The 18,559-nt window shown below is 37.5% G+C and overlaps 1 protein-coding gene across 1 annotated transcript in view; it reads right to left on the reverse strand.

Annotated features, from left to right (window-relative positions):
• The window catches only part of LOC122710045 (epidermal growth factor receptor substrate 15-like 1), a 39,796-nt gene extending 23,208 nt beyond the window's left edge, over positions 1-16,588 (reverse strand). The window contains exon 1 of the mRNA XM_043927489.1: positions 16,461-16,588. Within this exon, the coding sequence (XP_043783424.1) occupies positions 16,461-16,588 (128 nt within the window). The remainder of the gene's footprint in view (positions 1-16,460) is intronic.
• Positions 16,589-18,559: the final 1,971 nt, after the last annotated feature.

Below are 18,559 nucleotides of genomic sequence, written 5' to 3' on the forward strand. Positions count from 1 at the left end.
GCCTCTAAGAAGAGACAGCAGAGAGCTTGTTCTCGTGCTCGCTTCCGCATACACATGGAGCAAGGACCCTGTGAGGACACAGTGAGAAGGTGGCTGTCTGTAAGCCAGGAAGAGAGCCTTCACCAAGAACTGAACCCTGAGCACCTTGATCATAAAATTTCCCAGCCTCCAGAACTCTGAGAAAATAGATTTCTCTCTGTTAAGCCACTCAGTTTAGAGTATTCTGTTATGGCACTGAGCTAGCTAAGACACTGCCATCCTTCCTCAGTCAGTGCCTCTTGATAAAACCAGCATCAAACTGCTAATCTACCTCTCTGGGTGATTGTGTCAATCACTTAGAGGGGAATAAGGAATAAACTGGGAAGTGAGTTATAAATAATATCTTTAGCCAGCTCACATTCTTAGGCATAGTCTTCACAGGTGATTCACTCAAATAATTCAGTGGCTTCGACTTGACGTTTATAACAGCTATCAGAACTCTATCTATGTGAACATTTCAGAAGAGATTCAAACTATCTTCTCCTGTTGTCTTGTTCTTTGGGAACAAGCTGCATATGAAGGTGAGGGCAGGGACAGTCAGGGAAAGACAAGCTTCTATTTTCTTTTTCAGTCTATCAGTTTCCCTGGGTAATTCACCCAGCGTGAAAGCAATGAAGCATGGATTTCACTTGTAATGATATAAACCCAAGCATATTAACCCAATTATTTTATTAAATTACTTACAGAAAATTTCTCTTATCTGGTGCTCTAATATCACCTTTTTCTTCCTAGAACTCAAAAAGAAAACTGGAGACTCGAGTCTTATTTTAGAAGAATCCCTGCCAGCAAAAATATTGATATTTAAAGCCTGAGTTTGGAGGCAAGAAAGTGGGAGAGATTGCATTAGAATTCATTTCATTTCACCCATGGTTTATAAAATGTAAATGATATGCAAAGCACTGGTTATGGTGTTGAAAATGCAAGAAAACCTAAGACTTGCTCTGTGGTCTGGTTAGAGATATGTATAAGATTCAGCAGAAAGCATTCAGAAGCAATGTGGAGACCAGACAAGATGCGATATGTGTACAAATATCAAATCGCTTCTCCCCGATTCTTATCTAAATGACCTAAATGACATAAAGATTATGAAAAGATATTCAGTGCTGTAGTTCCAGGAATGATTTTATATACCAGAAACCTTGAAGAAATCATTCAGATATAGCAAGATAGGCAGATAGGATTAGATTAAAATAAAGAATCATCGGGCTTCCCTGGCAGCTCATTGGTGAAAAGTCCATCTGGCAGTGCTGGAGACATGGGTTCCATCCCTGGCCCAGGAAGATCCCACATGCCACAAAGCAATGAAGCCTGTGAGCCGTAACTACTGAAACCCGTGTGTCTAGAGCCCATGCTCTGCAACAAGAGAAGCCAACCTCAGTGAGAAGCCCATGCATTACAACTAGACAGTAGTCCCCTCTTGCCAAAACTAGAGAAAAGCCCACACAGCAACCGAGACCCGGGACAGCCAAAAATAAATGAATTAATTTTTAAAAAAGCAAGAATCATTTCTTACAATGCTGTCTGCCCAGAAAGTAAGAGGAAGAGAATCCAGCTAAACTACTTTAATATCTTAGGATGTGAAGGAGCAGAGGAGTGAGGATCCGTACCGACAGGCTGTAGGGTAATGTGGAGAGAGACGGTGATGTCTTACCTCCACCATTCAATATCCAATGTCATGTTGAAGAGCTGGGTGAATCATCTCCATTCTACCAGCACATGTGGAACATCCTTCTGAGCTGGAGCCAGGTAGAAAGTACATACTAGGGGCAAGCATCAGGGAATCTGGTTCCCTAGGGATTCAACACAGGGAAGGTTCCTGCTGAGATGCCTTCCAGGACTGAGTCAGGCTTCCATATGCTGTTTGGTGACTGACATTGAAGAGGGAATGGAGATGTGTCAGCAGGCAACTGCCGCAAAGTAAACCAGAGAAAAACTGAGCTCCCCTGTCTCCCTTCCACTAGACCGAGAGACTGAAGAAGACATAGAGTCACCCAATCTTAGACAAAGCACACACATATACACACACAAAATCATGAATTCCTAACTCTACAAGCTAATCTTGAGCAAATGTGGACCTCCCTCCTAAAGGAACAATAAACAGAAAAGCCATTTAAACCATCATATTTCATAACAAGAGGAACAAATATCATCTGAAATCCACAGGTATAATCAGAAGAAGGGACATTTTAAGGCAACTGTATAATTTTTATTCTCAGTTTCTTATGGTTTGTTTTGGCCCTGTGTCCAACTTTAGCATTTAATGCCCTCCACCCCCATCAGAGCTGATTCTTCTTGCATTTTTTCCTTCTCTCAGTAATTCATGTGTTCATCTTGACTGATTTCCCAGGAAGCATTCCACAGTAGTTCAGCTCACAGTAGTAGTAACCTTTTTTATTCACATCAAAAGAATAGAAACTTTAACCAAAGCATTTTATCAAAACAGAGCATTACAAATATGCACCTCTGGTGGTGTTGTCTTATTTCAAAGCAGTAGATGCCACAGGCCTTCTTTTTAACAATGACTGAAAATAGAGTTGATTCCCACCTTCACAGCTTATTATTTTCATTGTGAAAAGTAATTAAATATTATGTTGGAGATGAACAATGAAGTGTATAATAATAAGATACTCCAAACTAATCTTAGTTGAAGATCAACACTGCCCCTTTCAGTTGGCATAAGGTCTAAAACCCAGTGACAGAGCATTAAAATAACAAACCAAGTCAGATGCTTAAATGCACTGGAATCACCAAACCATTGGATCACCTTCAACGTTACCTTTAAGCCAATCCTCCCTAGGCAGTCTGCAATCTGCGGCTGATAAACGTTAGTAACTGTACATCCATTCCCTGTGCAGGGCCAGTTGAGGGCTATGCCAAGGTGGACAGCGTTTAACAGATGAGAAAACTGAGGCTGAAGAGCCTGTTGTTCCTCACACAGTTAATGAATGTTATGCCAGAATTGGGCTTTTTTGTGTGTGTGATCATACCTTCCCCCAGATCAGCTCTTCATCTACCCTGACTGCAGCAAACCATTTTTTCACTTCGGTCAAAACTCTTAAAATATATTTTGTAAGCTTTACAATATTCTACCATACAAATAGTCCATGATCTGCTCATGCATTCCTGAATCATTGGATATTTGTTTTTCTAATGTTTTGCTATTAAGTAACTATTGGAAGCAACAGCCTATATAAAATATTTTGCCTGAACTCCCTTCTGGAAGGTAGGATCTGACTAAGGGTTGGCTTTCAGGAGCCAGGGAACAAAAATGAGAACAGTGTAGGGCTAGTCTTCAGTCACTGGCCACGGAGTTAGGAGACTGCTGCCAGAGGCAAGCGAGCTTCAAGAACTGAACGGGCTGCCAAACCAAGCATCAGTCCAAAAAAGACAGAGAAAAGGTAAAACCACACCCATGGCAATGGGGTTATAAGCGAGAACGTTGTGTGTTCTCATTCAGCCATGTCCAACTCTTTGGGACCCTATGGACTGTAATCCACCAGGCTGCTCTGTCCATGGAATTCTCCAGGCAAGAATACTGGAGTGGGTTGCCATTTCCTTCTCCAGGGGATCTTCCCGACTCAGGGATCGAACCTGGGTGAGACAAACTAAGCAGGTACGGAAGAGAGATACCAGGTGGATCCTTGAAACATTATGCTGTCTGCAACACCACAGTGGCAGACAGGAGGAACTTGGCAAATCATGTACCTGATATTAAGTTTCTGTCTGAAATATCTCATGCCTTCTCCTAAATTCAAGGGGCAAAGAACTGAAATTATACCCCATGTGGGAAAGGAGGAAAACCAGAAACACAGATAAATACTACAAAAGACTATCACAGATAATCTATTAGAGTGCAGACACTAGAGGTTTTCAATAGTAAATGTATGTATAAAACACTCAGTCTTATATGTAAGAATTTCAAACAAGTGAAAATAAGAACAAATATGTTCTCATTTTAACAGTAATGACTTAAGATGATCAGATTATTGGTGGCCTTTTTCTGCTACTTTATGTGTTATTAATTTTATATAATGTGTCTAGGTTACTGTTAAAATGAGCAAGACTAATATTTATTACTGTTTATGCCTAGCTATTTTAATCAAGTTTTAAAATTCTGTTAACCACAACTCTGGATGGTCAGCTGTCTGGATGATGAAATCATAACCAGGGTACAACTAGTAAGGGAACAAAAAGGATATACAAATTGTAGGCAGAAAAACAAGGAAAAAGGTAAACAGACTGTGTATAGCTAGCATTAAAGATATGAATGTTCATTTTGAATTGATGAAAAGAACAAAGAGAAAGAAAAACTTTTCTCTATTCTACATATCCATATGACAAAATTAATATCTGCAAAGAGCTGAGTGGCAGGCAGAATTAATAGTGAGTACAGTGGGTCTTATCAGGAACTTTGAGAAACGGGAAGGCAATTCCTGGTGTTTCATTTATCTTAAATACAGATATATTAACCTAAGTGTAAGTTTCCCCAATAAACTGGTATATAAACAAAAAAAGATTTAAATGTTCAATTGATAGCAAATGTCAAAATATAGGAGTAACAATCTGCATTGCAAGTAAATTGTCATAATTGTTATAATATACTACTAATGAGATTCTTGTCTAATGAACAACCTGTTTCCAAATTGTTTGATCAAAGTTTAAAGTCTTCCCCAAATCTCATCTTCTTCATGTTCAATAAAATATAAAACATTATAGTCTTTGGCTAAATATACTTAAGCATATCAAAAATTATAGCTTTTGTAGTGGAAAAAAGTAGCTGTTTTTAAAAATTCTCCTAAGACTGAAGAAAACTCTAAGCTTGTATCTAATAAAATATAAACTCATTTTAATGATATTGCAGATCTAATGTCCTCTGTTAAATTTTTCCCATTCAGCAAAGAAAACATTTTATTTCTGTCTCTTTTTGCAGTTATCAGTCACTGACCTTGCACCCCAGTCTGACTCCCTGAAGAACTGTGACCCCAAAGTCTGAGGATGGGTGCTGGTTGCTTTGAGTCATGCTGTCTGAGCCAAAGATGTCAGTTTTGTGCTGTTTTCTTACTGAGAATAGGGTTATCGGAGAGAGAGGATGTTGAGTTAAATGGTGCTTGTAAACCAACTCACGGCAGCATAATATTGTACTTCTGCTATTGAAGAAAATGCAGGCTAATAGCTTATTTGCCATCAAGATTTTTATTTTCTTCAACAAATTAATCTCATTAAAAAAGATGAAGGAGGTTGCTTGGTATTAAAGGAGAATTTTAAAGCACAACCCAGTGAAATGTGTGGACTCCAACCAGTGCAATAGAAAATATCTTGGATACACAGGGAAATTTAAAGGCTGAGTATTGCGTGCATGCTGCGTGCTCAACCATTCAGTCATGTCCAACTCTTGGACACGTGACCCCATGGACTGTAACCCAACAGGCTCCTCCATCTAGGGGATTCTCCAGGCAAGAATACTAGAGTGGGTTGCCATGCCCTCTTCCAGGGGATCTTTCCCACCCAGGGATCAAATCTGAGTCTCCTGCATTGCAGGCAGATTCTTTACCACTGAGTCACCGGGGAAGCCTGAGAGCATTTAGGCAGTTTATAAAATTACAAAATGTCTAAAATAGGAGCAATAACATTAAAGTGAGGACTCTGCGAAAGAAAGCCAAGTGTTCTTAGGCCCTTTATTGTTTCAGAGGAGGGTAAAACGATCAATTAATATTAGACTTTAATATGTATACATGCTGAATTTCTAGAGTAACTACTAAAATAATAGTTTGAAATTGCATACATTCCAAACTAAGGGAAGAAATAAATGGAACAATATAGTGAAGACAAAAGTCAAGAAAAACATACTACCAGTGGGGCAAATGGGAAGTACACACTAAGATCTTTTGAAAGTTCACCAACTTGAGTGGCTTGTCTAAACTCTGGGATTTCAGTAAAAGAAAAGTTTTTATGACTCAGTTTTGATTGTCAAATGATCTGCGATTATGGGAGAGAAAGAACCAAAATCATCCAGTTATCTCAAGACTTGAACTTGAGGAGTCCTGATGCGTTCCTTAGACCAAGGTGACCTCAACCAAGTTCTACTTAGCCAGAAGGACAGTGAGGTCTCTGAAATACAATTTCATTGAGAAAAGTGGAGTACAGTCTCAGAAGGAAGATTCAGGATAAGAACCAAAGGTTCCATATAAATGGATTCGTTTCTTCGGTGGGGCTGATGCTGGAAGATCCTTCAGATCAAACGCACTGACATAGTGCTTCTAACCTTGGAAGAGTAGCTGAGAGTGAGAGCTTTGTAGGAGCATCGTGGAATGAACCTGGTACTCATCTGCCCTCAGAGGACGTTGACAGCATACGTATTAATAGTTATTGCTGGTTATGAATGACTCCCCAAAATCTGTGTCTGAAGGCAACAAATACTTATTATCCGTTAGTATCTGTGATGAAATTAAGAGGTATGGCATTTGAGATTTAGAGGAGGTCATGCAGGCAGAGCCCTCATGGTGGGATTCGTGTCCTTAAAAGAAGAGAGAGCAGAGCCTCTCCATCTCTTCACCATGTAATGACACTGCAAGTAGGAGGCTGTGTGCAACCCAGGAAGTGGGGTCTTCTAAGACACTGAATCAGTGGGCACCTTGATCTTGGACTTCCCACCCTCTAGAACTGTGAGAAATAAATGTCTGTTTAAACCACACATCCATGGTGTTTTGTTTTAGCAACCCAGACAGACTAAGACTTGTGAATTGACTCATTTAACCCTCACAAGGACTCAGTGAAGATGTGTTACTGCTGTACATTTCACCATGGAAGAAAAAAGAGGCACAGAGAGGTTAAATAACTTATCCAAGATCATAAAGCTAGTAAGTGGTGGAGTTGGCATTCAAACCCAGGAAGTCTGGTCACAGAGCCCACGCTTTCATCCACTCATTCCATTGAGTGGACATCAGTGTGAACAACTGAATGGACACCAGGGTCCTCCCTTAAGATTGTATAAGCTGTTGGGGTTTCGGGAAATTTGGAGTGAAGCAAGAAGACAGATTTATCTGACTTCCTTCCAGTACAGTAGATTGGGGGCTTGAGCAAGTGTTAAGCTGAAAAACAAAAAGATACAACAACATCTGTTCCCATAAAGGCAAAGAGTTATACAGTGCTTTGCTCTGGTTTTTCAGTGATTTGCTGACTCTGGGGGTGTTCATCTTCTTTGGATTGAGCTACAGATTTGGGTAGCTGCAGATTTAGGTTTCAGGGCCCAGGGAGACTGAAAAATCCCAGGAAAGGCATCTATGGTTCTTACTGAACCCCACAAATATTAGCTCAATGAAAGTCCTCAGAAGACAGCCCGCTTTCCTTAATGGTTTTTGGTGGCAGTTCATCCCTCTCCTGTACTCACCCTGAAAGTATGTAATAGACAAGCCTTGCCTTACACTGACAGCCTACCATAAATATGAGTTGGGACCAATTGACTTGCATTGACATAATCTAAAAGCAAAGGAGATTTTTCACTTCACACCTCTGAATTTCTTCCTCTTCAAAGAATATTGTCTTCCAGATGCCCCCACCCCTGAAGTCATGGTCCATCTGTCAGTGGCCATCACTGTGTCTCCCCACAGCCCAAGACGTTTGTAGCACAGCATGGGATGAGCTTTCTCACAAACTGGGACTTTCTCACAAACTCAGATGGTAAAGAATCTGCCTACATTGCAGGAGATCCAGGTTCAATCCCTGGGTCAGGAAGATCCCCTAGAGAAGGGGATGGCAACCCATTCCAGTATTCTTACCTGGAGAATTCCATGGACAGAGGAGCCTGGTGGGCTACAGTCCATGGCGTCACAAAGAGTCAGACATGACCGAGTGACTAACATGTTCCCTTTCACAGTGAAGGAAGCCCTCCTCCAGATGCCTTCACATAAACCTAAGTTTTCACTGGCCTGAAAGGAGAATGACTGTTTCCATTTGAACTTGGCTTGGCATCAACACTTTTTGCTTTTCTGGTTTTGAGACCACTGCTTCCTCTGCCAATTTCTCATAATTCATCTGGAAGCCTGGGACAACTCAAAATGCCCCGATAGCCAAAGAAACTCTAGAGCGTGAGAGAGTAATTCTGTAAGCATCCGTCAGCAACATCCAGTTTAGAGGGAAGCAAATTCTCCTTCTGGAATCTCAGAGTACAGAAGGAAAACAAATTGCAAAGGGTTGAGTTGGTATTGGTGATTCTTTTGCTCCAGGGTAAAGTAGAAGATGTGCCATCTGAAAGGGAGTGAACAAAACGGGGAAGTGAAAAAGCAGAAGTAGTCTGTAATGGCAGGAGATAACACTTATTTTTTCTTGGGCTCCAAAATCACTGCAGATGGGGATTGCAGCCTTGAAATTAAAAGATGTTTGCTCCTTGAAAGAAAAGCTATGACCAACCTAGACAGCATATTAAAAAACAGAGACACTACTTTGCTGACAAAGGTCTGTCTAGGTAAAGCTATGGTTTTTCCAGTAGTCACATATGGATGTGAGAGTTGGACTATAAAGAAAGCTGAGCACCAAAGAATGGATGCTTTTGAACTGTGGTGTTGGAGAAGACTCTTGAGAGTCTCTTGCACTGTAAGGAGATCAAACCAGTCCATCCTAAAGGAAATCATTCCTGAATATTCATTGGAAGGACTGATGCTGAAGCTGAAACTCCAATACTTTGGCCACCTCATGAGAAGAATTGACTCATTGGAAAAGACCCTGATGCTGGGAAAGGTTGAAGGCAGAAGGAGAAGGGGAAGACAGAGGATGAGATGGTTGGATGGCATCACTGACTCAATCGACGTGAGTTTAAGCAAGGTCCTGGAGTTGGTGATGGACAGGGAAGCCTTGGGTACTGCAGTCCATGGGGTCGAAAAGATTCGGACACGACTGAACTGAACTGAACTAGAAACTTATTTGCATGAGTCAGAACAAGGGGCAAAGAGGGGAGGGAGGAATTAGGAGATTGCGGTTGACACATATACACTATTGATACCACATATGAAACAGATAACTAATGAAAACCTACTGTATTGCACAGGGAACTCTGCCCAGTGCTCAATGGTGACCTAAATGGAAAGGAAATCCAAAAACGAGGGTTTATATGTATACATAAAGCTGATTCACTTTGATGTACAGCAGAAACACATTATAAAGCAACAATACTCCAATGAAAAGTAATTTTAAAAAAACTAAAAAAATTCTTGAGTGTCTATATGTGTATGTATAACTGATTCACTTTGCTGAACACAACATTGTAAGTCAGCAGTATGCCAATAAAAATGTTAAAAATTATATTTCATATAGAAGGAAACCTTTTCAGACTCCTGATTCTGCCTGCATTCCTTCACACAATTGCTCAGGATGAGAATATGAAAACGAGAAAATGACTTGTTTTTATGTTCATTATTGAAAAATGCTCCTTAGGCTACCACTATCACGTAAAGTTCTAAGCCAGACGTTTCAGAACATTATTGGATGTTCAGAAATAAAGAATGACTCCAAAGTTGCTCTTATCCTCACCCAAAGGCATACAGCCAACCTACCCTTGAGGCAAAAGCCGAGGGAAAAGCCAGCCCCTATTCTTCTGGGGTCTAGTTCCTTAGCCAAGGAAGTTACACGGGTCCATTTCCAGAGACTTTCTGGGGAGTCCAGGCCAGAGGGCCCTGAAAACACGCAAGACTACCCTCCTCTCAAAATCTTAAACCTAGAGAAAGGTTTGACAGAAAAGCAAGAGCCTCGGGGCATGCCTAATACCAACCATACCATAAAATAGGGATCAGCACAGTTTGTTGTAAAGGACCAAATAAGTGTTTTAGGCTTTGCAGGTCACACAACAGTTGCAATTTTTTTCTCTGCTTGCTTGTTTTTACAAACCTTTAAAATACAGAAACATTCTTACAAATGTAAGATTTGTTTTTACAAACCTTAAAAATACAAAAACATTCTTACAAAGGTGCCCTTACAAAAGGACACCTACAAAAAAATCAGTGAAGGAGCGAGATGTAGGTCATGGGTCATAATTCACCAATCCTTGCAAAAGATCAAATGGATGCTCTTTTACTTTGATGATACCTCCAAACCAACAGTAAGTTCATTTTTTGTGGACCTTTTCTTATTAAAATGTGTTAAAGATTTAGGTTCCGAAAACCTAGGTTTCTATTGCTAAGACACTGTGTGATTGGGTCAGCTCATTTGACTTCTTAAATTGAAGTTACATCATCTTAAAAATATGAGCAGTAAATGAGTATCTTATATTTGGCTGTTCAAATTCCCCAGTGACAAAACATATGTCAAAGTTCTTCATAAACTATAAACTCTTTTTAAATTTTAGCTATTATTACTCGACATTATTGAACTCTTAGGAAGTAGAATCACTCTGATGACATTATGGTTTAGTTTGTATATATACAGTCCCAATGACAGAGTGTGGGAAAAGTCCCAAAGAAGTATTTGGTTTGAATCATAAATTATTAGAAAGCTTCGAACTTTTCTTAGAAGCTATTATTTTGTTTATGTGGGAAGTTACTTGTATGGAAAAGAAGCTGTGGCTTTTTAAACCTTCCACATTCAAAGGAGAAAAACCACAAAAGAAAAATAAAATATTTTTCCAAAAACTATTTGAAGAGATTTCTTTTCAAATGCCAAAAATTCTATCCTCCAGAAGTTAAAATGAGCAAGGATTTGTTTCTTTAGAAAAAGAGAAATTCAAAATTTTGCTGAAAATTAATATAGTATATTATATAATATATAAGCAGAAATAGGGACTTCCCTGGTGGGTCAGACGGTAAAGCATCTGCCTACAATGCGGGAGACCCGGGTTCAATCCCTGGGTCCGGAAGACCTCCTGGAGAAGGAAATGGCAACCCACTCCAGTATTCTTGCCTGGAAAATCCCATGGACAGAGGAGGCTGGTAGGCTACAGTCCATGGGGTCGCAAAGAGTCGGACACGACTGAGGGACTTCACATAAGGAGAAATATATATATATTATATACGAAGAAATCTATAAAGAGAAAAGGCAGATTTAAGTAAATGGTGTTGGCCGATTGCAACCACAATGCTCTCTTGTCTAATACATTGAGGAATTGAACAGCTATTAAATGTCACCAAATTTGGCAACAAACAAAACAAAAAGTGAATTTATGTTCTATCCATGTGCCTCTTAAGGTATTTCTCCCCCAACAAAAGTTATGTAAGAACATCAACAAACTGTCATAAATGGTGATAGCAAATAGTGTGTCCATTTACAAAATGTGTATAACAGACTATCTCTAATGCTTCAGTCTTTCTTTTCAATTCTTTGTATTTGACTCCAGATCATACTTAAAAAAAAAAAAAAAAAACCCTCAAACTTTTGATATTTTATTCTCCCAGCTCTTTATTAGTTTCTAGCTCCTCTTCCATGTCCCACCTTGAAAACATGAGCATTTGCCAACATTTTTCGATTGAGCAATTGTCTCCTCAGCTCCATCCTCTAGACAACAAAATCACTCATAAATAGTTACCTAAAACACTTATCCCTGTTAGATTATAAGGTCCATGAAGCAGGAACTTTCTTTCCTGCTAACTATCTCTGTAAGGAATTTGGAACCCAGCTCATGATAATAACGCTCAGTGTTTTAATCACTGCTGTTACCCACTATACTCCGTAGAACTGTATTCTGCCGCAAAGCGCACCAGCAACATCAGCTTCATCATATTCAAACCACACTTAAAACATTTGTCAGCCATCTCACAAATCTTCTCCTCCTGCTTTCATAAATGTCACCAACTATTTTCTCAGTGACTTAGAGGTATTTCTTTTCATCAAGTGGCAATTTAATTGCTATGCTCTGGTCAATTCTGTCTTTTGCAGGGGAAGCTTCTAATATGCATAGGGTGACCAAATAGTGCCACATATAAACTAGACAACGTTTCTATTATAGTTGATTTACTCTGTTGTGTTAATTAATGCTGTACAGAAAAGTGAATCAATTATATACACAAACATTCTTATTTTTTAGTATTCTTTTCCATTATGAAAATTTCTGTTGTTACAGAGGTTTATTGGAAAGCACTAGTCTAGAAGCTTGAGAAGAAAACTAACGCGATATGCAATAATAAGGTGACTCTCATATGTAAGATTGATACTAAATACAAATATATATATGCCTAGGACTCCAATCATATAAATATAAAAAATAGGCAAAATTAACCTCTCATCTTAGAAGTCAGTATAGTTGTTAATTTTGGGAAGGAAAAAGATGATAATAATTGGGAATGAGCATGAAAGGTCCTCCTGGGATTGTGGTAGGAATGGATTTCTTAATCAGGATGTTTCCTTTGTGAGTATTCTAGCTAGCTGTACAATAATGATTTTATTGGTTGTTTTTTTTTTTCACATTTTATCCCTCAATGAAATTTTATTTAAAAAAAACTAATAAGAAAACAATATCAGATAACTCAATAGGAATTTCAAAAAAAGACCTGAACACTGCACAAAAAAGATAGTCAACCAATAAATATATGAAAAGTTTCTTGAATTCATTAGTAACCAGGAAAATGCAAACTAAAGCCACAATAAGCTATTTCTACATACACACCAAGATGGTTAAAATTAAGAAGACCAACAATAGACATGCTTGTACCTCTGATAGGAATGTAACTGGTACAACTACTTTGCAAAAGTATGTGTCAATATATACGAAAGTAGAACATCTAGAATTTATACTTTGCCCTAAGATCCAGTAATTCCATTTCTAGGAAATATATCCAATGGAAATTCTGGCCATGTGCACCAAAAATCTTCACACGAAGTTCATTGCAACACTATCGACAATAGTTGAACACCACACAAAGAAAAGATAATAAAATATTATCTTATTTATACACTTAAATACTATTAATATAAAGCAGCATCAATAAATGATCCATATGATATATATGAAAAGCATGAGTGGATCCCATAAATGTAATCCTGAACTAAAGAAGCTAGACATGATTGAATATATATTGTATGATTTAAATAAAATTCAAAAATAGACGTAAATATAAAGTTAGACATTGAGATAGTGATTACCTTTAGGGAAGAATGTAATTACCTATGGAAGAGACTGAGGGAATTGGAAGTGTTCTTGTTCAAAATCTGGGTGATTGTGATAATCCATCAAGTTGTACCTTTACAGTTGGTGCACTTTTCTGCATCTGTGTTTTATTTCTATTTTTAAAATTTAAATGAAGAATAACAGATGGAAACTGTTCAGAAATAATCACTCTGAAAAGACACTGTAGTACTCAACAGAATGGAAGCAAATTCACATTTTTATGAAAATGCAGAACATAAAAGGTAAAAATAGAAAGTACTAAGGAGATGAAAGATTTCATACAAATGCCAGTTAGACTGATAGCAAAATTATCAGCAGCAAAAAATGAGTAATAGCATAAAAGAATTAATCTTCTAAGTACTAAAGAGAAAAATCAATGTCAACTTATAATTTTATCACCAATAAAACTATCTTTCAATAGTAAATATGAAATAAAAATCTACTTGAATTCCCACAATCTTCAAATAACAGATTTTCTAATATATTTATACTGTCCAAGAGAACAGAAAAAGAGGGAGAGCCAGATATCATTTTTTTGGTGAGTACAATTATAATTTCAAAGCAGAATAAATAAAATATTAGAAAAGAAAATCATAGTCCAATCTTACTGGTAAATGGCACTAGAAAAAATTATGAATAAACTACCAAAAAATGGAATGTAAAGTATATAAAAGAAAATATTATATTAAGACTAAGTAGTATTCATAAATTAAGAGCAGAAAAATATTCAATATAAAAATCAATCTATGTAATTCACCATATTAATAAATTAAAAGTGAAAAATCATAAAACCTTAAGAGTGAGAAGAATTTTAAAAAGCCACTTAGCAAATTAGAAATAGATGGGAACCAATTTAACAAATTATTAGCAAAAGGTATACAAACATCATCCTAACTATTGGAAGTCTAGGAGCACTCCCATTAAAGTAAAGATTAAGGCAAGAATGTTTATAATTATCCCTAAAATTCAACATTATACTGGGGCTATAATTAAATATAAAAGCAGTAAGAAGACGTATAAGCATTTGAAAGAAAGACATAAAGTTGTTAACTAAATATAGATAATTGCCTTTGTAGGAAATCCAAGATGATCCAGAAATTTTAAGAATCAATATTAATTTTTGAAAGGAAAAAGAAATGAAAGAAATTCAGTACATAAGATCAATGTACAAAAATTAAGGCCATTTCCATATATCAGCAAATCAAATAAGGAAAAGACACTATTTATAATAGGAACAAGAAATAAAAGTTATCTAAAAATTGCTAACCAAAGTCAGGCCAGATGCTTATTAAAAAAATTTGTTTTCATTATTAAAGAATATATTTTGAGTAAGAGAAGAAATAGAACTATTATAAATATGTTAATTCTCTACAATCTAACTCTTGCAATTACAACTAAAATTCTGGTAAGATTTTTGTTGAAAATCAATGAACTCATTAAAATTCAAATGACATTTCTAGCTTCTGGAAATAGTGGAGTATTTTGTCATAGTAATCCTGCATATAACAATTATAAATTCTGGATTATCTATACATACATGTGCATATGCACACTGTGTATGTGTGTGTGTACAGACATACCCAGACAGACATCCACAGTTTATTCACACTTATGGTAGTTATGTTCTATACAGTCACTGCAAACACTGAATTAGTGAATATGGAACCATTCCTGGGAAATTCAGGGTTAGGTTCCTGCAAGCCTCTGGTCACATTTTCGTCAGCTGACCAATGTGAATCAGTTAGAAAACAAAAACTATATACTATCTACAGTGACAAAATAATATAAATTTTCTGACTTTTCAGAAATGACAAAGGTTAGACAGTAGAACATATATACTCCAGAAAATAATTTTATTGTGTTATACGTTTTACAATATTTGCTCCCAATTAAAGTTATACTTTAATCTTGCCCTTTTGTATCTTTTATCAAACTGAAAAGTATTGAATATTGATGGAAATTTGTCAATTTTTTTCAAAAATTCTATTCTTTATGTTTTATTTAAGAATTCATATGTATATATATATTCATGAGGTGTTTTCCTTTAAATATTTGTGACTGGAAGAAATATATATATTTCATATCATATATCATTTATATCATATATATTGATATATATATCATTTATATCATATATCATATATATTTCATTTCAACATATATCACAAAGGGCTGACATCCTTAATATATACGTTAATTTTGTTCCCCAGTAAACAGACACCAAGACATAATTAATCATGCAAAAGATATAAGGGGGAAATTCCTGTGAAGGAAAAAGAGAAAGTTGAAGAAAGAGAGCCTTCCAACTATGATCTAAGTCAGAATCCTGTGAAAGGGAAGAAGTACTGGGAAAGAAATATATCAGACTGTTGCACAGTTAGAAGAAAGTTTTGGCCAGCCGATGAGGAGCACATGAGACAAAGTCCCCCATTCAGGAAATCCCAGGCCTTATAGTAACAGGCCTGCATTAGAACCTCTTCCATGCTTAGCCATTGGTTGGGAGTAGCCAGTAGGAAGTATAGCTTGAGCACAGGGATGGATCCAGAAGGACAAAATGTGGGACTGTCAGTCAATTACGTATCAGGAGATCTTGACAGCACATTTTCAGGGCTGCCATAATGTGTAAAGAGTACTTACAAACCAGTGAGACAAAAAGGGGAAACACCACTATAAAAATGACCAGTGGACATTATACCAACTTATCCATCAGCCACTTAGAATTATTTTTCCTTCTCTATGTTCTTCTCTGCATTCCAATGGATGGAAGAATCTCTGCTAGCCAGATCTGGGGTTATACCAATGAGAGGAATTCCTGTGGAAGTTCTGAAAGGAAAAGAAAAGCAGACGTCATCATGCACTGTGTACCACTGTTGCATAGGAATGAAGGCTTCAACCCACAGCACATGTGAAGATTTGCCAGGAGATTTTTTTTTCTGGATATGCTGCACATTATTGAGGCTTGAGGCAGCTGAATGCACTATTGTGATGTCCTGATATTCCTGTACTTACAGATTTCCTGTAAGCAAATAGCAGTTTTCCCTGATCTGTTTTCCAATCTTTCTTAACTGTCTCCAGAGTAAAAAAGTGAAAGTGAGTTTCATCCTGGTCTCACAGGAGGGCAGGAACAGACCTTTACCACTTCACAGCCTACTCTGACCTTACTCCACCTTCTCATGGATCTCACTGAACATCTGGGGCATCCATGTCAACCATTCTTTAAGGAGATGAATAGTTTCCTATTAGCCAATCTGTGATTAGCCACGGAAAGATTGGTTCTGAAAGTTAGTTTAGCAAATGTTGATGTTCACAGGTTTAGAAGCAGATTTGAAAGACTTACCTGGCACCATCTGGGGGCCAAGCTAGAAATAAAGAGCTGGCATGGGTTACCTGGTTGAGGGGGCTGGGATTGTGAGTATGCTTGTTAGTTAGGGATGGGAGATCGAGAGTTCCAAAGTCTTTGTACATTTTGACCCTGCAGAGTTGAGCAATTTTTGCTTGCTCTTCTTGATTACACTATTTCCTTATCTACCATGGAACAGATCTTACCAGAAAGCTTGCATTCATGCTGAAAGGTTAATGGATACGAAACTAAACAGTAATATAGTCCTCTGGTGGGTGGGATTTCTGAAGAACAGACATTGTATACATATTGGATGATAAGATGTAGGAGTCTCAGGGAATTGATACAGCCTTTCCAACCCAGGGGACTACATCTCAGAGAGCAAGTGACTTAAGGATGAGAGCAAACCCAGATTTCCTGTCTCCTCTCATGTCTGCTTCTCCAACACAGAATTCAGTTTATGAATGAAAGAGCCATTTGTGTTTATTTTTAAAATAATATTAAAGTCAAGTCAAAAATTAATCAAATAGTATTAAAGTCTAATCAAACATAGTGTCAGTTGTTGTTTGTTATTGTTGTTGTTGAGTCTCTAAGTTGTGTCAAACTCTGCAACCTCATGGACTTTTAGCCTGCCAGGCTCCTCTGTCCATGGGATTCTCCAGGCAAGAATACTGGAGTGGGTTGCCATTTCCTTCTCCGGATAAGTGTCGGTACCATCCCTATAGATGTGGGGGTAGAAAGGCATTCTTTTTAAGAAAGAGGTCATCTATACATTAGGTCTTGGATGAAGCAAAAAAATCCTTTCTCCCTGCTTCCTCCTCCCCTGATCTTCCTGAGGGCATTTCTAGGAGAGGTTCTGAGGTATGATAAAAGTCTTCCAAACATTTCCCTTGAAAAAGGTAATAATAAACTTCTGTTAAGGGGAGGGAATTCAAGTCCTTACTTCTCTGTTACTAGATTTAACAGAAACTACTATATTTACAAACAGAGTGTTTTGTCTGAATCAATAAAAATGAAAGGAGGGGACTTAGGAGATGGGAATCAAGAATGGAGAAAATTCTGGCATTTTCCCAATATTCCAAAACACAGATGACTTTATTCAACTGTAAGGTAAAAAGCACATGGGATTTATCAGGAAAAAAAAAAAAAAGTAAGTAAGACTGGCAATGTCAGCTATTCCAACTCTAATTATTCATTCAATAAGAAAATTAAAGAGAAGTAATACTCTTTTGTGTGGGGCGGGGGCAGGAGCGGTGGGGGAAGGGGGGACACACTTCCCAGGTGACACCAGTGGTAAAGAATCCGCCTGCCAATACAGGAGACACAAGAGACACGGATTTGATTCCTGAGTCAAGAAGATCCCCTGGAGGAGGAAATAGCAACCCACTTCAGCACTCTTGCCTGGGAAATCCTATGGACAGAGTAGCCTGGCAGGCTACAGTTCATGGAGTCACAAAAGAGTCAGACACAACTTAGTGACTAAACAACAGCACTCTTTTAAAGGATATATTTTCTTATGGAAACTGGAAAATAATAAACAGCACTTTAAAAACACTAAGCTGTGTAAGAAACTGCAGTGGAACCAACATGCTTTCTTAATCCATTAGTCTGCAGAAATGAGAAGTGAATCATGTTTCAAAAGGTTTAGATATGCTCACTTTATTCTTCTGGAATTATAATTTTATTACAATCAGATTTATTGAAATTTATCTGATTTTACATTCTTCTTCTTAAAATATCTACAAATAATAAAATTCACCTGCATATTTGGCATAACAATACGCTTCTTTTCGATTTTAACAGAACCTAGTCCAAGGGTTAATTGAATCAAGCTGTTCAAAAGTAAATCTACTGGGCATTTCTTTGAACACATCATACGCACCGTAATACTTGTCTGGCAAATGTCTGTTTTTCTTTATTTTTAAAATCAGATCATGAAAAGAAGTTATTTACTACAAATTTTAAAAAAATCCCTTCTCCCCGCTTCCTCCTCCCCCTTCACACTTTCTTAAAGGAAAGTGAGAACCTAATTCACTCAAGGCAAAAGGCAAAAGCCAAAAATTAAAAAACAAAACAGAACAAAATCTAGTGGGCGC

This window comes from Cervus elaphus, chromosome 16, assembly GCF_910594005.1.
Source record: "Cervus elaphus chromosome 16, mCerEla1.1, whole genome shotgun sequence".
Taxonomy (NCBI): domain Eukaryota; kingdom Metazoa; phylum Chordata; class Mammalia; order Artiodactyla; family Cervidae; genus Cervus; species Cervus elaphus.